This window comes from Clarias gariepinus, chromosome 7 (genome assembly GCF_024256425.1).
Source record: "Clarias gariepinus isolate MV-2021 ecotype Netherlands chromosome 7, CGAR_prim_01v2, whole genome shotgun sequence".
Taxonomy (NCBI): domain Eukaryota; kingdom Metazoa; phylum Chordata; class Actinopteri; order Siluriformes; family Clariidae; genus Clarias; species Clarias gariepinus.
Genome location: NC_071106.1, coordinates 34,765,449 through 34,783,304, shown reverse-complemented (window position 1 = coordinate 34,783,304; position 17,856 = coordinate 34,765,449). Strand labels below are relative to the sequence as shown.

General features: G+C 37.5%; 1 protein-coding gene across 2 annotated transcripts in view; it reads right to left on the bottom strand.

Moving 5' to 3' along the window:
- nptnb (neuroplastin b) overlaps positions 1-17,856 on the bottom strand; it is a 48,474-nt gene that overhangs the window by 713 nt on the left and 29,905 nt on the right. For both annotated transcript variants that reach the window (XM_053500501.1, XM_053500502.1), the window contains 4 exons: positions 17,077-17,213; positions 13,797-14,070; positions 3,919-3,940; positions 2,033-2,111 (listed from right to left, as the gene is read on the bottom strand). In XM_053500501.1, the coding sequence (XP_053356476.1) occupies positions 2,051-2,111; positions 3,919-3,940; positions 13,797-14,070; positions 17,077-17,213 (494 nt within the window). In that variant the 3' untranslated portion in view covers positions 2,033-2,050. The remainder of the gene's footprint in view (positions 1-2,032; positions 2,112-3,918; positions 3,941-13,796; positions 14,071-17,076; positions 17,214-17,856) is intronic.

The following is a 17,856-nucleotide window of genomic DNA, read 5'->3' as shown; positions in this document are numbered from 1 at the left end:
CACAGCTTGTCAATTTACTGACAAAGCCAAAAATAATAACAACCCTGTCCCAAAAACATTCCAGTGCTGGGACAAAACACAGCACTGACAACTTTTAGAAATGTCAAATAGATGTCTCTTTTAAAAAAAAACATCAACAATAATACCCACACCAATGATTATTTATTGAGTCGTTTTTCTTTGTTAAACAATAAGTCTTCAATAAAAACTGTGAACTATTAGTCTTTAAATATGTTGAGTTTCCTAAAACAAGTCCCTGTGTATGAGATGTTACCATAGAACAACAACATATTAGAATAAGCCTGGTATAGAAAAATAGAGTCGATAATTCACCCACGCTGTGACACCACAGTTGGGTTGAACTCTCAAATCAGAGGGCATTGATTAATTTCCCCTTACAGTACAGCTCCATTTGTATAAAGGTAGGTCACATGATCTACAAGTAAATAAAAATAAAGAGATTGAAATAATGTATGTTGTTATTTTAACAAAGAAATTATATTGATTTTAAATTGATAAGAAGTTTTCATTTATAGAAGAAGTCTCCACACTGTACAAACTCCAACCAGATAAATGTTGAATTAATTAATATTTTATTGTTGTATGTCTTACAGTGGTATTAATTGAGACAACAGATTAAATTGTGTTTTTAAAAACTTTAGACACATAGACTGAATAAACAAAAAAAAAATCAAGCTGAGCCAGCAATTTACCTTATGTAATTTATAATACAACCCCCCCCCCCCCCCCCACTTATCTTTTTGAGTTGGGCTAAGTCAACCCTAGAGAAATATAACTAATTGTGCCCACAACCAATACTTCTTGAGCTGACTTTAATATTATAAATTACAAGTCATCTTAAAGTTGAGTCACCTCAAGATTTTCAACTGGGTACATGTAAACCCACAATGTGAAACTGAACAGCAATGTGAAATATTTAGTTTGGCCAGCAAATTTTTCTAAAAGTTGAGTAAACTTAAAAAAGCTGTGCAACTTGTTACTAAACTTTTTTTTACGTTGAGGCGGCTTTTTTTTTTTTTTTTTTACAGTGCAGTGTCAGCACTGTGTAACAGTAAGTACAGTAGATAAGTTTTATGCAACGGAAAGTCTTCATGACAGAGGAGTCCTGTTTCTCTGTAGCACAAGCTGTAGGTTCTTCCTTTCTTACTTATTTTTCTTTTTTGGATATTATTAATACCAACAACTATTATAATGTAAGGGGTTCAGAGAACACACCATAACTATAAACAGCTTAAAAGAGTGATATGTCTTATAATTGTAATCATTTCGCATCATAAATCAGAACTGCGGTAATATTTTCAGTAAAAATTTCAGGTCATTACATATATAATGCACAGCATTATACTGTAAATAGGGTCTGTTATAATAATCGTATCGGAGAAACCTGGTTAATATACTGTTTCAGTATGTTGTCTTTGTATGTAGCAATCACTACAGTGTAATTTTAAGCTTATTACAATTGCAAGAAAACCTGTAAACCCTAAAGGTTAAAAACTGTTATTAACCGTGAGGGTTTATAGATTATCTTGTAGTTTAATTGTAGTTTGCATAATTCTTGTTTAGGGCTCAAACATACATCTTATAAATTATTAGAAATACTGTACTATAAAACATAGAAAATGTACAAAAGTAAATTATTTAAGTGGCAAATACATACTTTAGCACCTTAAACAGGGTAAGTGTCTAACAACTGCTTATACTTGTAATGAATTAAATTAATAAAAATTTATATTGGTTCATTTAAAATGCATAATAGCCATTACTATAAAGTGTAATGCATTTCCGTAAACAATATGCAGAATGCCTTATAAACGTATTATAACGTTTTAACATATTTGTGGATGATTATAATACTAGCCTTGATTATAATAAACATATTCTATTACATTTATTATTTTGTAGAATTAGGGTATGCACATTAATTGAATATCTTAAAAACTAAAATAATTTTTTTTTTTTCAAAAGACAATATTTCCTTTTTAACAGAATATATAATGTCAGTAATACTCACATTATTTGCTGTATTTGCTTAGTTGGCGTTGCGTTGTCTCAGGTTTTTGTCTTTGTGGTTGTTAGTAGAATTGGTTTTCCTGTCGGGGAAAAAGACAATACTTTTTGGAAGCTTAAGAGTGACTCATTATGGTAAATATGTAGACTAGAAACAAAATTTAAGTATATTAAAAAGTGACAACACTAGCTAAAATGGACAAATTATTCTGAATTTCTTAAAATTTCAACCGAAATAAGTACACACACACACACACACATATATATAAACACACTCGCCTAAAGGATTATTAGGAACACCTGTTCAATTTCTCATTAATGCAATTATCTAATCAACCAATTACATGGCAATTGCCTAAATGCATTTAGGGGTGTGGTCCTGGTCAAGACAATCTCCTGAACTCCAAACTGAATGTCAGAATGGGAAAGAAAGATGATTTAAACAATTTTAAATGTGGCATGGATGATGGTGCCAGACGGGCCGGTCTGTGTATTTCACAATCTGCTTAGTTACTGGGATTTTCACGCACAACCATTTCTAGGGTTTATAAAGAATGGTGTGAAAAGGGAAAAACATCCAGTATGCGGCAGTCCTGTGGGCGAAACTGCCTTGTTGATGCTAGAGGTCAGAGGAGAATAGGCTGACTAATTCAAGCTGATAGAAGAGGAACTTCGACTGAAATAACCACTCGTTACAACCGAGGTATGCAGCAAAGCATTTGTGAAGCCACAACACGCACAACCTTGAGGCGGATAGGCTACAACAGCAGAAGACCCCACCGGGTACCACTCATCTCCACTACAAATAGGAAAAAGAGGCTACAATTTGCATGAGCTCACCAAAATTGGACAGTTGAAGACTGGAAAAATGTTGCCTGGTCTGATGAGTCTCGATTTCTGTTGAGACATTCAAATGGTAGAGTCAGAATTTGGCGTAAACAGAATGAGAACCTGGATCCATCATGCGTTGTTACCACTGTGCAGGCTGGTGGTGGTGGTGTAATGGTGTGGGGGATGTTTTCTTGGCACACTTTAGACCCCTTAGTGCCAATTGGGCATCGTTTAAATGCCACGGGCTACCTGAGCATTGTTTCTGACCATGTCCATCCCTTAATGACCACCATGTACCCATCCTCCGATGGCTACTTCCAGCAGGATAATGCACCATGTCACAAAGCTTAAATCATTTTAAATTGGTTTCTTGAACATGACAATGAGTTCACTGTACTAAAATGGCCCCCACAGTCACCAGATCTTAACCCCATAAAGCATCTTTGGGATGTGGTGGAGCTTCATGCCCTGGATGTGCATCCCACAAATCTCCATCAACTGCAAGATGCTATCCTATCAATATGGGCCAACATTTCTAAAGAATGCTTTCAGCAGCTTTTGAATCAATGCCATGTAGAATTAAGGCAGTTCTAAAGGCGAAAGGTGGTCAAACACCGTATTAGTATGGTGTTCCTAATAATCATTTAGGTGAGTGTATATATATAATTTTTATTTTCTTCTGGAGGTGCAGAAAATGTTATCAGTCCATGTGCAAAGTTTAGGAAAAGCCTCCTTCGTAAAACTAGTTAAGAAGATGCTATGAGAAATATTGCTAATGATTTAAAAGTCTACAATATTTTTTATTTGTTTGTCATGTTTCATATTACCTGTGTAAATCCTTATATACTGTACAGTATTTCACAGTAACTAAGTCTTTTCTATTATTCTTAAACAGCAGAATAATGTTTAAAGATGAAGAGCTCTCTACTGGGAATGTGTGTGGTCAAGCATTTGACTTCTACTGTACTTTTTCTATTTATTTATTTATTTTTTACAATACAGAGTACATTAATAAGAATTTATTATTATAGACATGAATTAGGAAAGCTCAGGTCTTACATTGATCCAGCTGGTTCGTCATCTTCATTCGAGGCAGGAAGCATGGGAAGGGAACAAAAATAAAAGAAAAGAAAGGTATTAATAACTTTAAAAAAAAAAAGCTGAGATAATTCTTCATTATTCTTTACTATTGTTCAATAGCATGCAAATATGTTATTTAATAGCGGTTGAAGAGTTTGCATTGTCTGACTGCTTGTCAAGTATGTGTAACATCAACTGAGATGTGAAAAGATGGTTATTATGTAGTGACACTTATTACTGTCTGTCTGAAGGTACCTAATTTAAAACGTCAAAAGAGTTGTGGGCAAGAATATACGGACACATGCAAGAGGCAAATAGACACCCATAATTTTATGATAAAATATATGCACCAAAATTATAGTCAACAAAGTAAATAAAATATTAATAATGAATTAATAGCTATACTGTACTTGCCCAAAAATAGAACAAATTTGTTGCATGGGTATTACAAAATAAATAAATAAAACAGTAAATAAAATAAAATAAAGGGTGTCTAGTGGAAAAATGTATGTCCTTGTATTATAAACGACATGAGTATAAACCTTAGCTAATGAGGTTTTGGCATCTTATAATATTTATTTTCAGAATCGCAGCATATTTTATTAACAGACACATAAAGTAACCTAGTACCAAGCATACACTTTTTAGAGATACTGTAATGTTTTGAGACACAGATGGAGAAGTGTTAGTGCGTGAAAGCAGCATGCATCTGCAGCCTGATTCAACAGTCACCAAACAGGCTAAAAGGTCACATTTCGAGCCAGAACAACATGGCTGCCAGTCAATTAACTGACACACGGTCAAGTCATTTCAGATATACAGACTCATTCTCAACAAACCCATGCAAGATTTTAAAGCCAAAGAGCACTTAAATGCATGATTGCGTTCTAATCTCCTGATCCTAATCTTGAGTAACCTTTGTGTAAGCTTTATTCTGATCAATAAGATGGCTGACTGAGGTCATTTCCCCTCTAGCTTTAATCGAGTCTGAGAAAGGAAGTGAAAACTAACCTGCAGGGATAATTCTGTAATTCAGTAAATTTATGTAGGTTAGATCAATCCTGCTTACACGATTGCAAAGGGTTGGCAGACAGTGAGTCTTGCACAATAGATGGTCAGTAAAGCATGCTCAGTAGAAAATTACACCAAATCCAGACAGTTTTCAGAATGACCTGATCGGCAAATCTAGTTTTTAAAATTTTTAAAAATTAATGCTGCATATAAAAAACTATTTAATACTTTTTACTTTTTTTTTTACTTAAAACAAAGAATAAACTGCACTGCCTAGTTTTATGATTTTATATATACACAATTATCAGCCACAACATAAAACCACTGGCAGACGAAATGAATAACATTTATTATCTCATTGTAGTGGCACCAGTCAAGGGCAAGGATATGTTAGGCAGCAAATGAAAATTTTGTTGAGGTGCTGGACTGGGTTAGTGTAAGGATCTGAGCTATTTGACATGGGTTTTATGGTGATGATTAGACGAGGGTCAAGGAATCTGAAAAACGGCAGATCTTGTGGGTGTTTCCGGTATGCGATGGTTAGTTCATACCAAATGTTGTCCAGAAAAGGACAACCAATGAACCTGCAACAGGGTCAGGGGTAACCAAGGCGCCCTGATGCATGTGAGGAGCAAAGGCAAATCCCACAAAAGCACAGACTGTACCACAGGTTGCTGAAAATGCTAATAATGTCTAAAATACGAAGATGTCAGAACCCACAGTGCTTTGCAGCTTACACTGTGTATCGGTAGACAAGGTCAGGGTGCCCATGCTGACCTCTGACCACTATTAAAAGTACCTACAATATTAATTTGACAATCCAAACTGAATTGTGGAGCAATGGAAGAATGGAATGGAATCAATGCTCGTCTGGGCTGATGAATCACATTTCCTTTTACATCATGCGTCTGGCAAGGTGTATAGTCATCACTTCCCTGGGGAGGAGATGGCACCAGGATGCACTATGGGAAGAAGGAAAGCTGGCAGAAGCAGTGTGCTGCTCAAGGCAGTGTTCTGATCAGGAATCTGGGGTCCTGGCATTTGTGGGACTGTTACTTTGACCAATAATATCTTTATAAATGTTGTTTCTGACCAAATACACCCCTTACTGGTTTTCCATTGGCCTCTATTAAAAGGATAATACACACTGCCCCACTGAAAATTGTTTGAGGAACATGTTATAGAGTTGGATGCCAATCCAATTGGTCATTTGTGGGATGAGCTAGACAAACAGACTTTCATGCATGGAAGTGCCACCTCGTAACTTTCAGTAATGAAAGGATTTACTGCTAATGCCTTGGTACCAGATACCACAGCACACTCTTAGAGGTCTTGGAGAGTCCATGCTTCAAGGGGTCAGAGCTATTTTTATGGACCAAAGGGACTGGCACAATATTATGCATGTGGTTTTAATGTTATGGCTGGTTGGTGTACTGTATAAACATTTGTTTAACGGCAATGGATTTGAAATCAAGGTGAGATTGAAGTGTAACCTTGATTTTTAGCCACAAGTCAAGGGTAGTAACAAATGGTGCATTAACCATTATTTTTACCTCTATTTTCACAGACTCAAAAGTAATTGTACAACAAACTGATAAGCAGTGTGATGGCTAGTTGTTGACTATTTCTTTGTTTTTATTACAAGTTGGTACAGCTCCTACATGCAGGTGAAGGAGGCAATCACAAGGATGAAAGAAATAATTATATTTCTCAAAGAGCAGAAATACTGTATAAGGAGTGCCCAAGAGGAAACACCGAAGGGCCTTGAAAGCAATGATTGCTAACAAACCTCTACAAAAGGCCCACCTGGTGCTGATACGAGGGTAACTTGTACTAGAATGATTAGAAGAAAAAAGTATGGTAAAGGAAAGAATGGGCTCATCTTCCAACGTATTCCAAAGCATCATCTGTCAAACCTGTTAGAGGCAGTGTTATGGTGTGGGCATGCATGTCTGTCAATGGAACTGAGTCACTGATGTGTCTAGTGATGAAGTTTTTGCCAATAGAAGTAGCAGGATGAATTCTGAAGTATATAAAGCACTACTTTCTGCTCAGAGTTGGTCAAATGCTGCAAAACTAACAAGACAGCACTCCACAATATATATGGATAATGACCCAAAACAAACCATAAAAGCAACCTGAGGCAAAGAAACACAGTGTTCTTAGTGGAGCAGAGTCAGTCAACTGACCTCAACCCAACTGAGCATGCTTTTCACTTACTGAAAAGAAAAATGTGAAAACTGAACACGGCTGAAGAAAAGGCCTGGCGAAGCATCTGATGGGAGAAAACTCACCATTTGATGATGTCCATGGAATCTAGACTTCAGGCAGTCATTGACTGCAACGTTTTTGCATCCAAGTTTTAAAAATAACCCTTTTATTTAAGACTGCCTTTTTGTCCATTTACGTTTGAGCCAGGGAAGATAGAGGGACTATAAAAATTCGCTGTAATTTGGGCTGTAATGTAAGCTATATACAGTATGCTCCAAATAGTTTTTGATGAGACTGTGGAACACCGAGATACAAAAGTTATATAGCTAAGCAATCAACACAGACAAATACTCAGAATGACAGCCCTGAGAAATCTCCTGTCATGCTCCTGTTATTAAAACACCACATCTCAATATACGTTGTTATATTTAGCTGTAAAGCATTGAATATATGTTACCAAAAAAGCTTTGCACGTTTATAGTGAGTATAAGACTCTCATCTCTGATTCTGCTGATAAGCACCAGTGCCAGATATAATCTGCCTTAATCTATCCACATCACGCTTCATTGCTGGCATAAATCATGTTCAGAGCACTGAGCTGTGTTTGAACAATACACAGAGTTCAAAAATGAACATTGAAGTTCCATTTGTTTGCAAGCTATTTCTTTCTTTATTAATTTATCACAAAGCGTAAAGGGAGAATTTATCAAGGTCATATGATATAAGACTTTTTAGTGATAATATCAATTCTCCTTCTTCTTTTTCCTATTTTTGTTATTAATACGGCTGCTTTTGTTGAAATGCCTTACAGGTCCCTGTTTTTATCCTGAGCCCAGGTTACTGTGAGTTTACACATTCTTTCTGTACCCAAATGGGTTTCCACCAGGTTCTTTGGTTTCCCCACACCTCCCAAAAACATGCATTAAAGGAAACAGGCAATGCTAAATTGATCCTTAGTGGGCATGTGTGTGTGTGTGTGTGTGTGTGTGTGTGTGTGTGTGTGTGTGTGTGTCATGCTCTGATATTGGACGAGTAATCCGTCCACAGTGTATGGTGTTCTATATCTCTGCATTAATCAGGATCCTGAACCAGGATAAAGATACTAAAGCTGACCTAATCTACTGTACAGTGGTGGTCAAAAGTATTTGGACAAAAATTAAATTAATGTTTTAATTGTTTTTTTCTTTTAATGATGGCAATCATAATAAAAAAGTTATTTATTTTATGTGATGAAATTTCTATACAACAATCAATATTTATGAAGTCCTTAAAATCTGCTGGATCCGGCTGGGCATAGAGTCAAAAAGACATCTGCAGTACTCTGGTGTCATTCGCTCAATCCATGCTGCTTGATTGCTTCCTTAAGATTATGTACAGAAGATGGTTTCTTGACTGCTAATGCCTTCTTCACCATTATTCAACAGTTTTCTGTTGGGATTTTTCCAGTTATTGAGCTCTTTAGTCAGATAGGCTCTAACTAATTAGGGACATCATCTGTTTTGTGCATAGAGAGAACTTAAATACATGGCATATGTTGTCTTAATACTTTTGGCCATGATACTGAATGACCTTTTTCCTTATAAATAGTCCACAATGATGCTTATATGTGCTATAAAATGACACCAATTTAAGACATTGCAGAGAACTGAACTTTCACATGGGAATTCCACAGTATTTGAGTTAATGTTGTTAACAAGAGTTAATTGATTAATAATAAGCATTAATAATATTAATTGCCCAATTTTTCAGACAAAGAAATGTTAATGCAACATCCGGAATGAATGAAAGACAGATAAAAGCAATATTTTCATACGTGCAAGTGCTGAAACTTACCACCAACGAGTATGGCACCATATGGAGAAGAGAAGAACAACAAGGTAATTTGATTTGTTTAAAACTCAGTCACAACAAATTAAAGTTGTACTTCGTCAGGCAGATTTATCTTGATTTTATACAAAGTTTCCTGACAATATTATTATTTAATTTAAATATAATACTGTGGTGTGATGGTTGCTTCAGAATAAGTAAAGATGTTTTTTAAAACATGCTTATACAATAGATAGATCCAATTAAGTAATCTGATGAAAGACTTGTGATATGTGATAACAGCAAATGGACATTTAATTATACGTACCACTCTGCATAAAAAAATCATTATTTACTTTAATTCTTGGTTTTAGCATGGTACAGTATGTAGTTATGGTCTGCAGTACTGCAAAGATAGTAGAGCCGATGCTCACATACAGAAACAGTCACGGAAACACTTTCAGCAAGAAAACATCTGATAATGTTACGTCATCTAAAAGAACGCTATCCTCTTAGTAATTGCTTCTGAAATGTTCTGAATTGCCTCTGAACTGTCCGTGTTTTAATTTTACGATCAAGGCGAGCGACTAAACTAAGTAGCTTCCAACACAAGGCTGAATCCCAAATACCTCTCTAGCATCTGGCACTATGTGGTGTGTGAAACAAAGGAACACGCTAGCTTTCCGGTTAACGATATTTGGGACTTCACCCTGTAATCTGGGCATTAACGTAGCTGATATTCTTAAGGGGAATAAGTGGAAACTTACAAGATTTACAGTACTCTCTACCACACCCATGGTTTATTCTCCTCAAATTTTGCCTACATTATACCTGTAAGAATTTTAAACCACTTTCACCCCTGTTAATTACACTAAATGTCAGTCGCCAGCTCTGCCAGTCACAGTTAATTAGTTTCATCAGTCGTAGAAGGATATACAGTATGTTGGCAGAGAAAAATAACTGGTGTTTATAAAACTGTTGTATAAAAGCATTATCACACTCGAGATCGTGTTGTTGTACTAAATATCAGCTAGTGTTTTCGTGACTGGTGTTTTCTGTGATATCTTTAGTACTTAGGCTAAGCCCTTACACCAATGGCTGCATCACGGCCGTGCTGGTATTTGGCATAACAGCACTCCATCTCTTATTTAACTGTTGATTGCAAATGCACACACAAATGTTACTGTATAATGTGACTGATATACTATAGACAACAGCATATGACAAACAGCAGAAAGAAAGAAAAGAACGCAAGGAAACATGACCAGTTTATGAGTACAGCACAGATATTAAGGAATTGCTTTTCATAGGCAGATACAAAGCAATGTAAATAAAGTGGAATGGAAAGTGTTATGATTCTTACTTGCATAAATGACATGACCATACCAAAAAACGTTTTTAATAAAACATTGTGTGATACCTCGTTTTTACTTGATGTCTCAAAAAAGTTGTCTTTCACACATCGAAAAGATGAGAAAGAAAAACTGTAAAACTGTTGTGTTGTTATAATTCATGAATTCAATGCAAAGCTTTTAGGTTTTAGACTTAGTAAAACGAGCTTTCCGGCTTGCCATATTAAGTGTACTTAATAAACCGAGTTGTGATTCAGTTTACTGCAGCATAATTTACAAGCATGTTCTGGTGTTGGATTTGAACTAGTGAAATCACTGTGCCCCCTTTTCTGCAACACTCATTTGTCACACTGTTATCCGCCAGAGGAGCACAACTGGCCTCGTTTAGCCTTGCTGAAAGCAATTTGTGACCTCAAGATCTGACAAATGCAATCTCCATCAGCACAACTAGCTAGCTATTTATTTATTCCTTGATTTTATGTTCTGCAAATCAAACTTGTATTAAAAAAATGACTATAAATGTACCTCAGGGTAGAGTATGATTCTGTCATAAGTAGTAAAGAATTAATGGCTGCGAGTTATTTTTTTAAATATTTACAGCTAAACCAAAAAAAGCAACTAATAAGTGTGCATGTGGACTATATTAAAAATTTTCATTTTCATTCTTTTCATATTAAATCTGTTATACAATAAGAGAATTATGAAAAGAGCCATTGCAGAAAACACAGTGTATCTTATAAGAATAATGGAATAACATTGTGGGAGCATTAAATGTATATTCTGGTTCTGGTGAAACAATCTTTTTTTTTTCAGCTGCTACTGAACTTTTGCAAACCTGAGTAGTTGCTTAGTAATTCTGTAAAATAAATAAATTAATGAATAAATAAATACTGTGTGTGAGAGAGAAAGAGAGAGAGAGAGTATTTGCTAATGCAATGTGACTAAGCCTTAAATTATGCTTGAAATAGCAAGACTGTAAACTGGATGCACCTATAAAAATGTTTCAGATTATGTGTGGTTATATAACTATTTTAATGAGGGCAACCATTTTTGTATTTCAGTATGGCAGAATTTTCTCATAAAATAAAAGTTGAAACAGGTTTATGTTGGTCTTTTAAAACATGACCTGTTCGTTTTAAAATTAAAAGGTGAGGAACGGGCGAGAAAGGCAGAGATTGTGCTGAAGTTCACAATTTAAGAATTATTTAGGCTAGCTGATTGCTGGTTGGATGTTCAGAATTTAAATATCATCCCATAACAATAAGCTATTTGAAAAAGAAAAGCTTTTCACAGGAGACCAAAATCTAACAGTATATACAGTACTAGTCAAAAGTTTACACACACCTTCTAGTTCAATCTTTTCTGTTTTGTGATTTATTCTCTCTATTCTAGAACAATACTAGGGATTTCACAACTAGGAAATAACACATATGAAATTAGGTACTTAAGTAACAATGACAATGTTCGTCATTTTAAGACGGGTAGCTCAGTGGTTAAAGCATTGGGCTATGGTCTGAAAGGTCCCAGGTTTGAACTCCACAAGTTACCCCTGTTGGGCCCTTGAGCAAGTTAATTTGGACTCTTACTGTATCTTTTAACTGCTCAGATGTATACTGAGATAAAAGTCGTTCTGGATAGGGGCGTCTACCAAATGCTGTAAATATAAATGCAATATATAAAAATATAAGATACGAAGGACAGTGTTGCATTTTGCATTGAACTGATTTGTACTGTCACGCATAATGATGAAATTGGCTCTCATGAAGACCATGCCAGGAAAGCAAGACCAAAACTTTCCACTGCTGCAGAGTTAATTTAGCGTTACATCATCGTCAATTTTCCATTATCTATACCACTTTATCCTGTATTTGGGGCCTGGAGCCTATCCCAGGAGACTTATGGCACAAGACGGGGAACACCCTGGACAAAGTGCCAATCCGTCACAGGGCGCGCGCACACACACACAGTAAACGAACACTCACAAACTACGGGCAATTTGTGAACGCCAGTTAGCCTCAAAAATCCAGCCTCAAAAATCACCAATTCAAAGCACCTCAGATAAGAGCCATTATAAAGGCTTAACAAAGCGTACGTAGCGGACTCATCTCAATATCAACTGTTTAAAGGAGATTATTGTAGATTTTGGACGAATTGGTTTACAATGTAGAAAGAATTAAAAATCAGGAAAGATCATGGAATTAAAATGTGTGTCCAAAAATTTGACTGGTAGTTTACCATCAGCATAGTTGCTTTAAAAGGGAAACTGCATCCAAGGGAAAATCCTAAACCCACTGTATAATACGACTGACTCGTTGATGATTTGGGGCTGATTTGCAGTAAGTGGTTCATGAATGATGCCATGATTAATTCTGTATCATTGTATTAATACACCAACTCATTGGCTCCAACAGAGGGTTCAAATATGGTAAAGGTTTTAACAAGATCATGACAATAAACCTATGAAATGTGTCTCAATTTCTGAATTTTATTTACCTAACAAAATTAAGGATTTAGGAATGTTCTGGATGTAAAAGTAATCTGAGACATCAGAAGGTCAACATGCATTGTATGCGCTCTTCATTTTGCATATTAACATTGAGATAATTCACAGACATTGTCAATCATATTGCATTTGTCTACATAAGCCATACATCAAACTGCATTAACTATACTTAATTCTGATTATGAATACTGCCATGGCTTACTAGTACAATTGTCAAGAACAGGTCATCTGTCCATTGTCAATAAACCATCTGCTATCTCTGTTATTTTATATTACCCATCCTCATTGAAAGGGTAACTCCAGCCTACCGCTGGTTCAGAGATACCCTAATGTGTAGCTGCAAAGGTCAAATTAACATGCATCTGTCCCTGACTACTGGCTTTTGGATATTGTTCTATGATTGAGCCACTGAATTATACACTTTGTCCTTTAAAAAGAGATTATTCTTCTCTGCCCCTTCTCCTTGTTTGTTCACTGATCTGTTAGAAAAGGATTAGAGGGTACAGAGTTATGAATCCCTCTTCAAGATAATACACACTGTGGGTTTACTTTCCAAGGTCGTATTTCTGCACGGTATTCACTAAGATCTGCGATGATGAAATTGATACTAATACTCTCAAGCGTTTAAGTACTTGCATGATTGAACAGGCTCTCAAAGCATTAAGAGTCTGAATCAGCAACAGAAACCTCTGCAATAAATACTTATGATGCCAATGTACCCTTAATAACATCAATAGCAAAGTTGTAAACACTCCAATAAGACATCCCTGGGCAGTTGTAGACGTTGAAACTAATTGGGTAATAAGTCACCACAGCTGCAGGAGTTCCAACTCCTACATCCTCGTAAAGTAAATGGACATATGAGATGTACATTTTTCGCAAACATCTACAGCACAATGTATGGACTGGAAACGTATCCAGGGCTTATAATGTATCACATACAGTACATTAAGTAGAAATTTTGGATAGCCTACCGTCAGGCACATCGTCTGGCCTCTTGCGTTTCTCGTAAACCACAATGATGACCACCAGGATGAGGATTTCTGCCAACACACCGAGGAAAGGCCAAAGTGGGGCCAGGTGACTACGCACCCGCAGAATAGACGTTGATTCTTTAGTTCCAATAACATTTGAGGCGCTGCAGACGTACTCGCCCGGGTCTGTACTGATGTCAAGATTTATAACGCTCAGTTCTGTGTAATTGTCTTTGTTCATGATGAAGAAGCGTCCAGTGCTGTTGTCGATGTCCTACAAAATGACAGAAAAGCAGTTCAGAAAAAAAAACACAAGGTTCCCCTGTTCCCAAGATGTAACACAGATACAATGCGTTTGCCTGTCTTTTTGAGGACATGTACCCCTGGTCAATTTTGAGTTTGGCCATCATTTGTCACCATGCTGTGAAGGCTATGTAAGTCAGGGAGTATAACATGGACGGTATGAGGCAAATATTTACAAACAGAACAAATAACACCCAATACCTGCCTGATGCATTTAGTATAATGGAGTCAGCCATATACAGGATCAAAACATTTGGATGTTAAAATGGGCCAGATGTAAAAGGGGGAAAAAATTCTAGTGCAATACTGTTTCTGTATCAACGTGCCAAAGACAGGGTCACAACATTGAATTGGCATAAAAACATGAAATTATAAGGGAAAGCCCATGAGGTTGCTGTCCAAATGTTTGCTACTGACATGCCCTTGAGGCAATTTCTGAGGTCATGCAAGGAGAAATAATACCATAAAAAGAAAAAAAACATTGTCAGCTGCTGAAATTGGGAACGTCACAGTCCCTCGAACATGGAACTAAAAGCCGTTGGTCAACCGAACAACTGTGCTAGGATGACATATGCCCCAGTAGGAGATTGTGTACCTCCTCAAACCATGCAGCAACATACCCTCCCTTGGCAGTACTGCTCGACAACTCCCCACATAGAAGCTGAATCCTTCACGGACTCTGAATAGTGGCAATACCTTTATTTGTCAGGCCCTTACATCTAAGGTCCTACTTTCCAGCTGACCCACCTGACATCCTGTCTTGCTAAGAGGCTTGTTATTTCTACTATCTATTAGGATTCCAGTGTCCACACGGACACTATTATGAGAGGCAGGCCTTCCTAATGTATCCTCTACAATCTGGGAAGGATAAGCGCCAATGGAGGTAAAGCAAGAAGTATGTGTTGTCTTAAAGATGTGCAATAAAAGACAATATTAGAGCTTAAAACAGTTTAAACCATAGATATTCCCTGTATGAGAATAAGTTAATGTTAGCCCTACCAAACTGATAACATATCTGTTTTACCACTTGATGGCAAAGCGTCTACTCTCTCCAAAGGGTCATGCATTGAGAGAAGGTCATCTCCCATATTGACATGTGACAAACCTTTAGGGAATGCAAAATGCCTGAGGGCCAACCAAATTGCCATTAACAAGATGGAGACTATTTTACATAGGTATTGTTTTCCTCCTGTCGATTTTTTTAGTCTGCTCATCACTATTCTGAAGAATGACATTCTTTATAATGGGGTTTTTTGGGAGAAGAGAAAACCATCACACATTTCACATCTATGTTCCATATCATGATATATAATGATAATGTGATGGGATTTCTGAATTCTGAAATGTTCGTGTTTGTCAGTTAACTCTCTGTTGGCAGTATTTCTCCTAGTTTAGACTGTTTGGTTTCCAGCAGTGTGTAAAAGGTGCAAGCCCTAAAAACTGACTGCCATTGTGCGATATTAACCGCCCAGTCATAACATTTACACCACAAAACATTAACACAATAACATTGATTATCCCCTATATACCAGTAAACTGGTGACAAAAACATGGGCACCCGAGGTGTTTTTCTATGCGTGTGGGGAACAAAAGCCATCCTCTCACTCACTTATCTTCTATACCGCTTTATCCTGTATTCAGAGTTGCGGGGACCTGGAGCCTATCCCAGGATTAGGGCACGAGGCAGTGTACACCCTAGACAGGGTGCCAATCCATCGCACACATATACAAACTCACACTATCATTCATACACTACAGGCAATTTGGGAACGCCAATAAGCCTAACCTGGACTTTTTGGACTGTGGGAGGAAACCAGAGTACCCGGAGGAAACACACAAAGCACGGGGAGAACATGCAAAATTCATCCACACAGAGACGGGAATCTAGCCTAGCCAGAAATCAAACCAGGACCCTGGAGGTGCAAGGCGACAGTGTTAACCACTACACCACCGTGCCGCCTGAAAGCCATCCTGTCTGGTCCAATCCCACAAAAAGCCAATGCAGCATGCATGTTGACCTTGAGAGAAAGGCACTAGAACACCCAGTGCACTCCCAGCTCACTGTGCATGGGGCATGAGGCAGGCAAAGAGCCCAAGGCCACTGACCTGGCCCCCAAACACCCACAGGTTGCACTGCTCAAATAAGTCTGGCCCACGGAGGCCCCACAACTTACCCATACTTCACAAGAACTCTGGGGTGTGCCATTGGGTGAGTTGTGGGGCCTCCATCACAGCCCACTGTGCATGGGGCCCAGCAGGCAAAGAGCCCAAGGCCTCCAAACTCTCCAGACCTCAATCCAATCATGCACCCACCCGTGTCTGGCACCAAAACAGTGACACAAATCCATCCCTCACCCATGGCGCCCAATGGATCCGTGTCACTGTCTTGGTGCCAGACACGACAGCAAACCACAAAGGTATTGTGGAGCCATGCACCAAGGGGAAGCTGCCCAGGCAGCACAAGAGGAACATACAGAATATTGGGCAAAATGGTTTGCATCATAATGTTATGGGTGATAAGTGTATATTCTTTTAAACTGTGCAGCAGGAAAGAGGGACTGCTTTGTGGACAGAACTAGCATTCCCTGTACAACCAAATTATACATACAGAAGGTGCATATAGGCATAGTTTTCCACTGACCACATTACACCCCAGTTTACATATTCATTAGACCAACCTATTCCTTAGAAAAATAGATGCACAAATCACATTAAAGTTATTGGTGGGCAGTTAGATTTTTTTGTTCTTTAAAAACTCTCTGAACACCTATCATACATTAGCACCTACATACATAGCAACCATGTCTATATTTAAATTAATCATGTATATTGTAGGTAATAAGAACTTTGTGGTACTGTACATGTATATTAAAAATGTCAATTACATATTACCTCCAAGAGATATATTCACAGCCTTTGCTTATACTATAGTGGTGTAAATGCAGGCACTAGTAGGAGAAAACAACATGCTACTTACGGCGTATGATCCCTGGCTGACTTTTTTCTGCCATGTCCAGATGGGATGTGGGTATCCCACAGATTTGCAGTACAACATAGCGCTTTCTCCTTCTTTTTTATTCTCGCTTCTCTTGTGACCAGTGATTTCAGGAGCCGCTAAGTGGAAGAGAAAAGGCACAATAAATTTAAATTATTCATGAACATTAAAAAAAAAAAAAAAATTTTACAGCATTTGTTTTTGTCCAGCGACTAGTTTGTTGCAAAGTTACTTCTTGTGGTTAATCTCTTTTTTTTTTTTGCTGTAAAGATGGATAAAATGTAACATTTAAAAATGACCAGCTCTAGACTTGATCTGTAATACTAATTTATGCATGTCACAGACAATGGTACACATGGTAGGCTTGTGGTTGTCTTTCTCAGGCTTTCTCTCTTCCTCTACGCCTGCTCATGAACCATTTCAAGCTGATGTGCTGAGTCATCAGCTTCTCACTAGATGCCTAGTTATGCATTAGAACCTCCTGATGCTTAAAATCTGTTGAGTCTGCCATTTTGGCCATCGACTACAAGTCTATTCTTAATGGATCGGGAACTGCCATCGGCCCTTTTTTTTTTGTTTTGTTAATCCTTAAAATTACGGTGATTCCTTCCATGCAATTAAGCAGGATCAGAAAAAGACCTGGAGCGAGTGTTTATTGCTGTGAACATGGAGGACGGCCCAAGCGTGGCCTGGGACACGGACGACATCGCTGCTCTCTAATTATGGTGCACACGTGCCATCTGAGGATTGTGTGGATGTGTG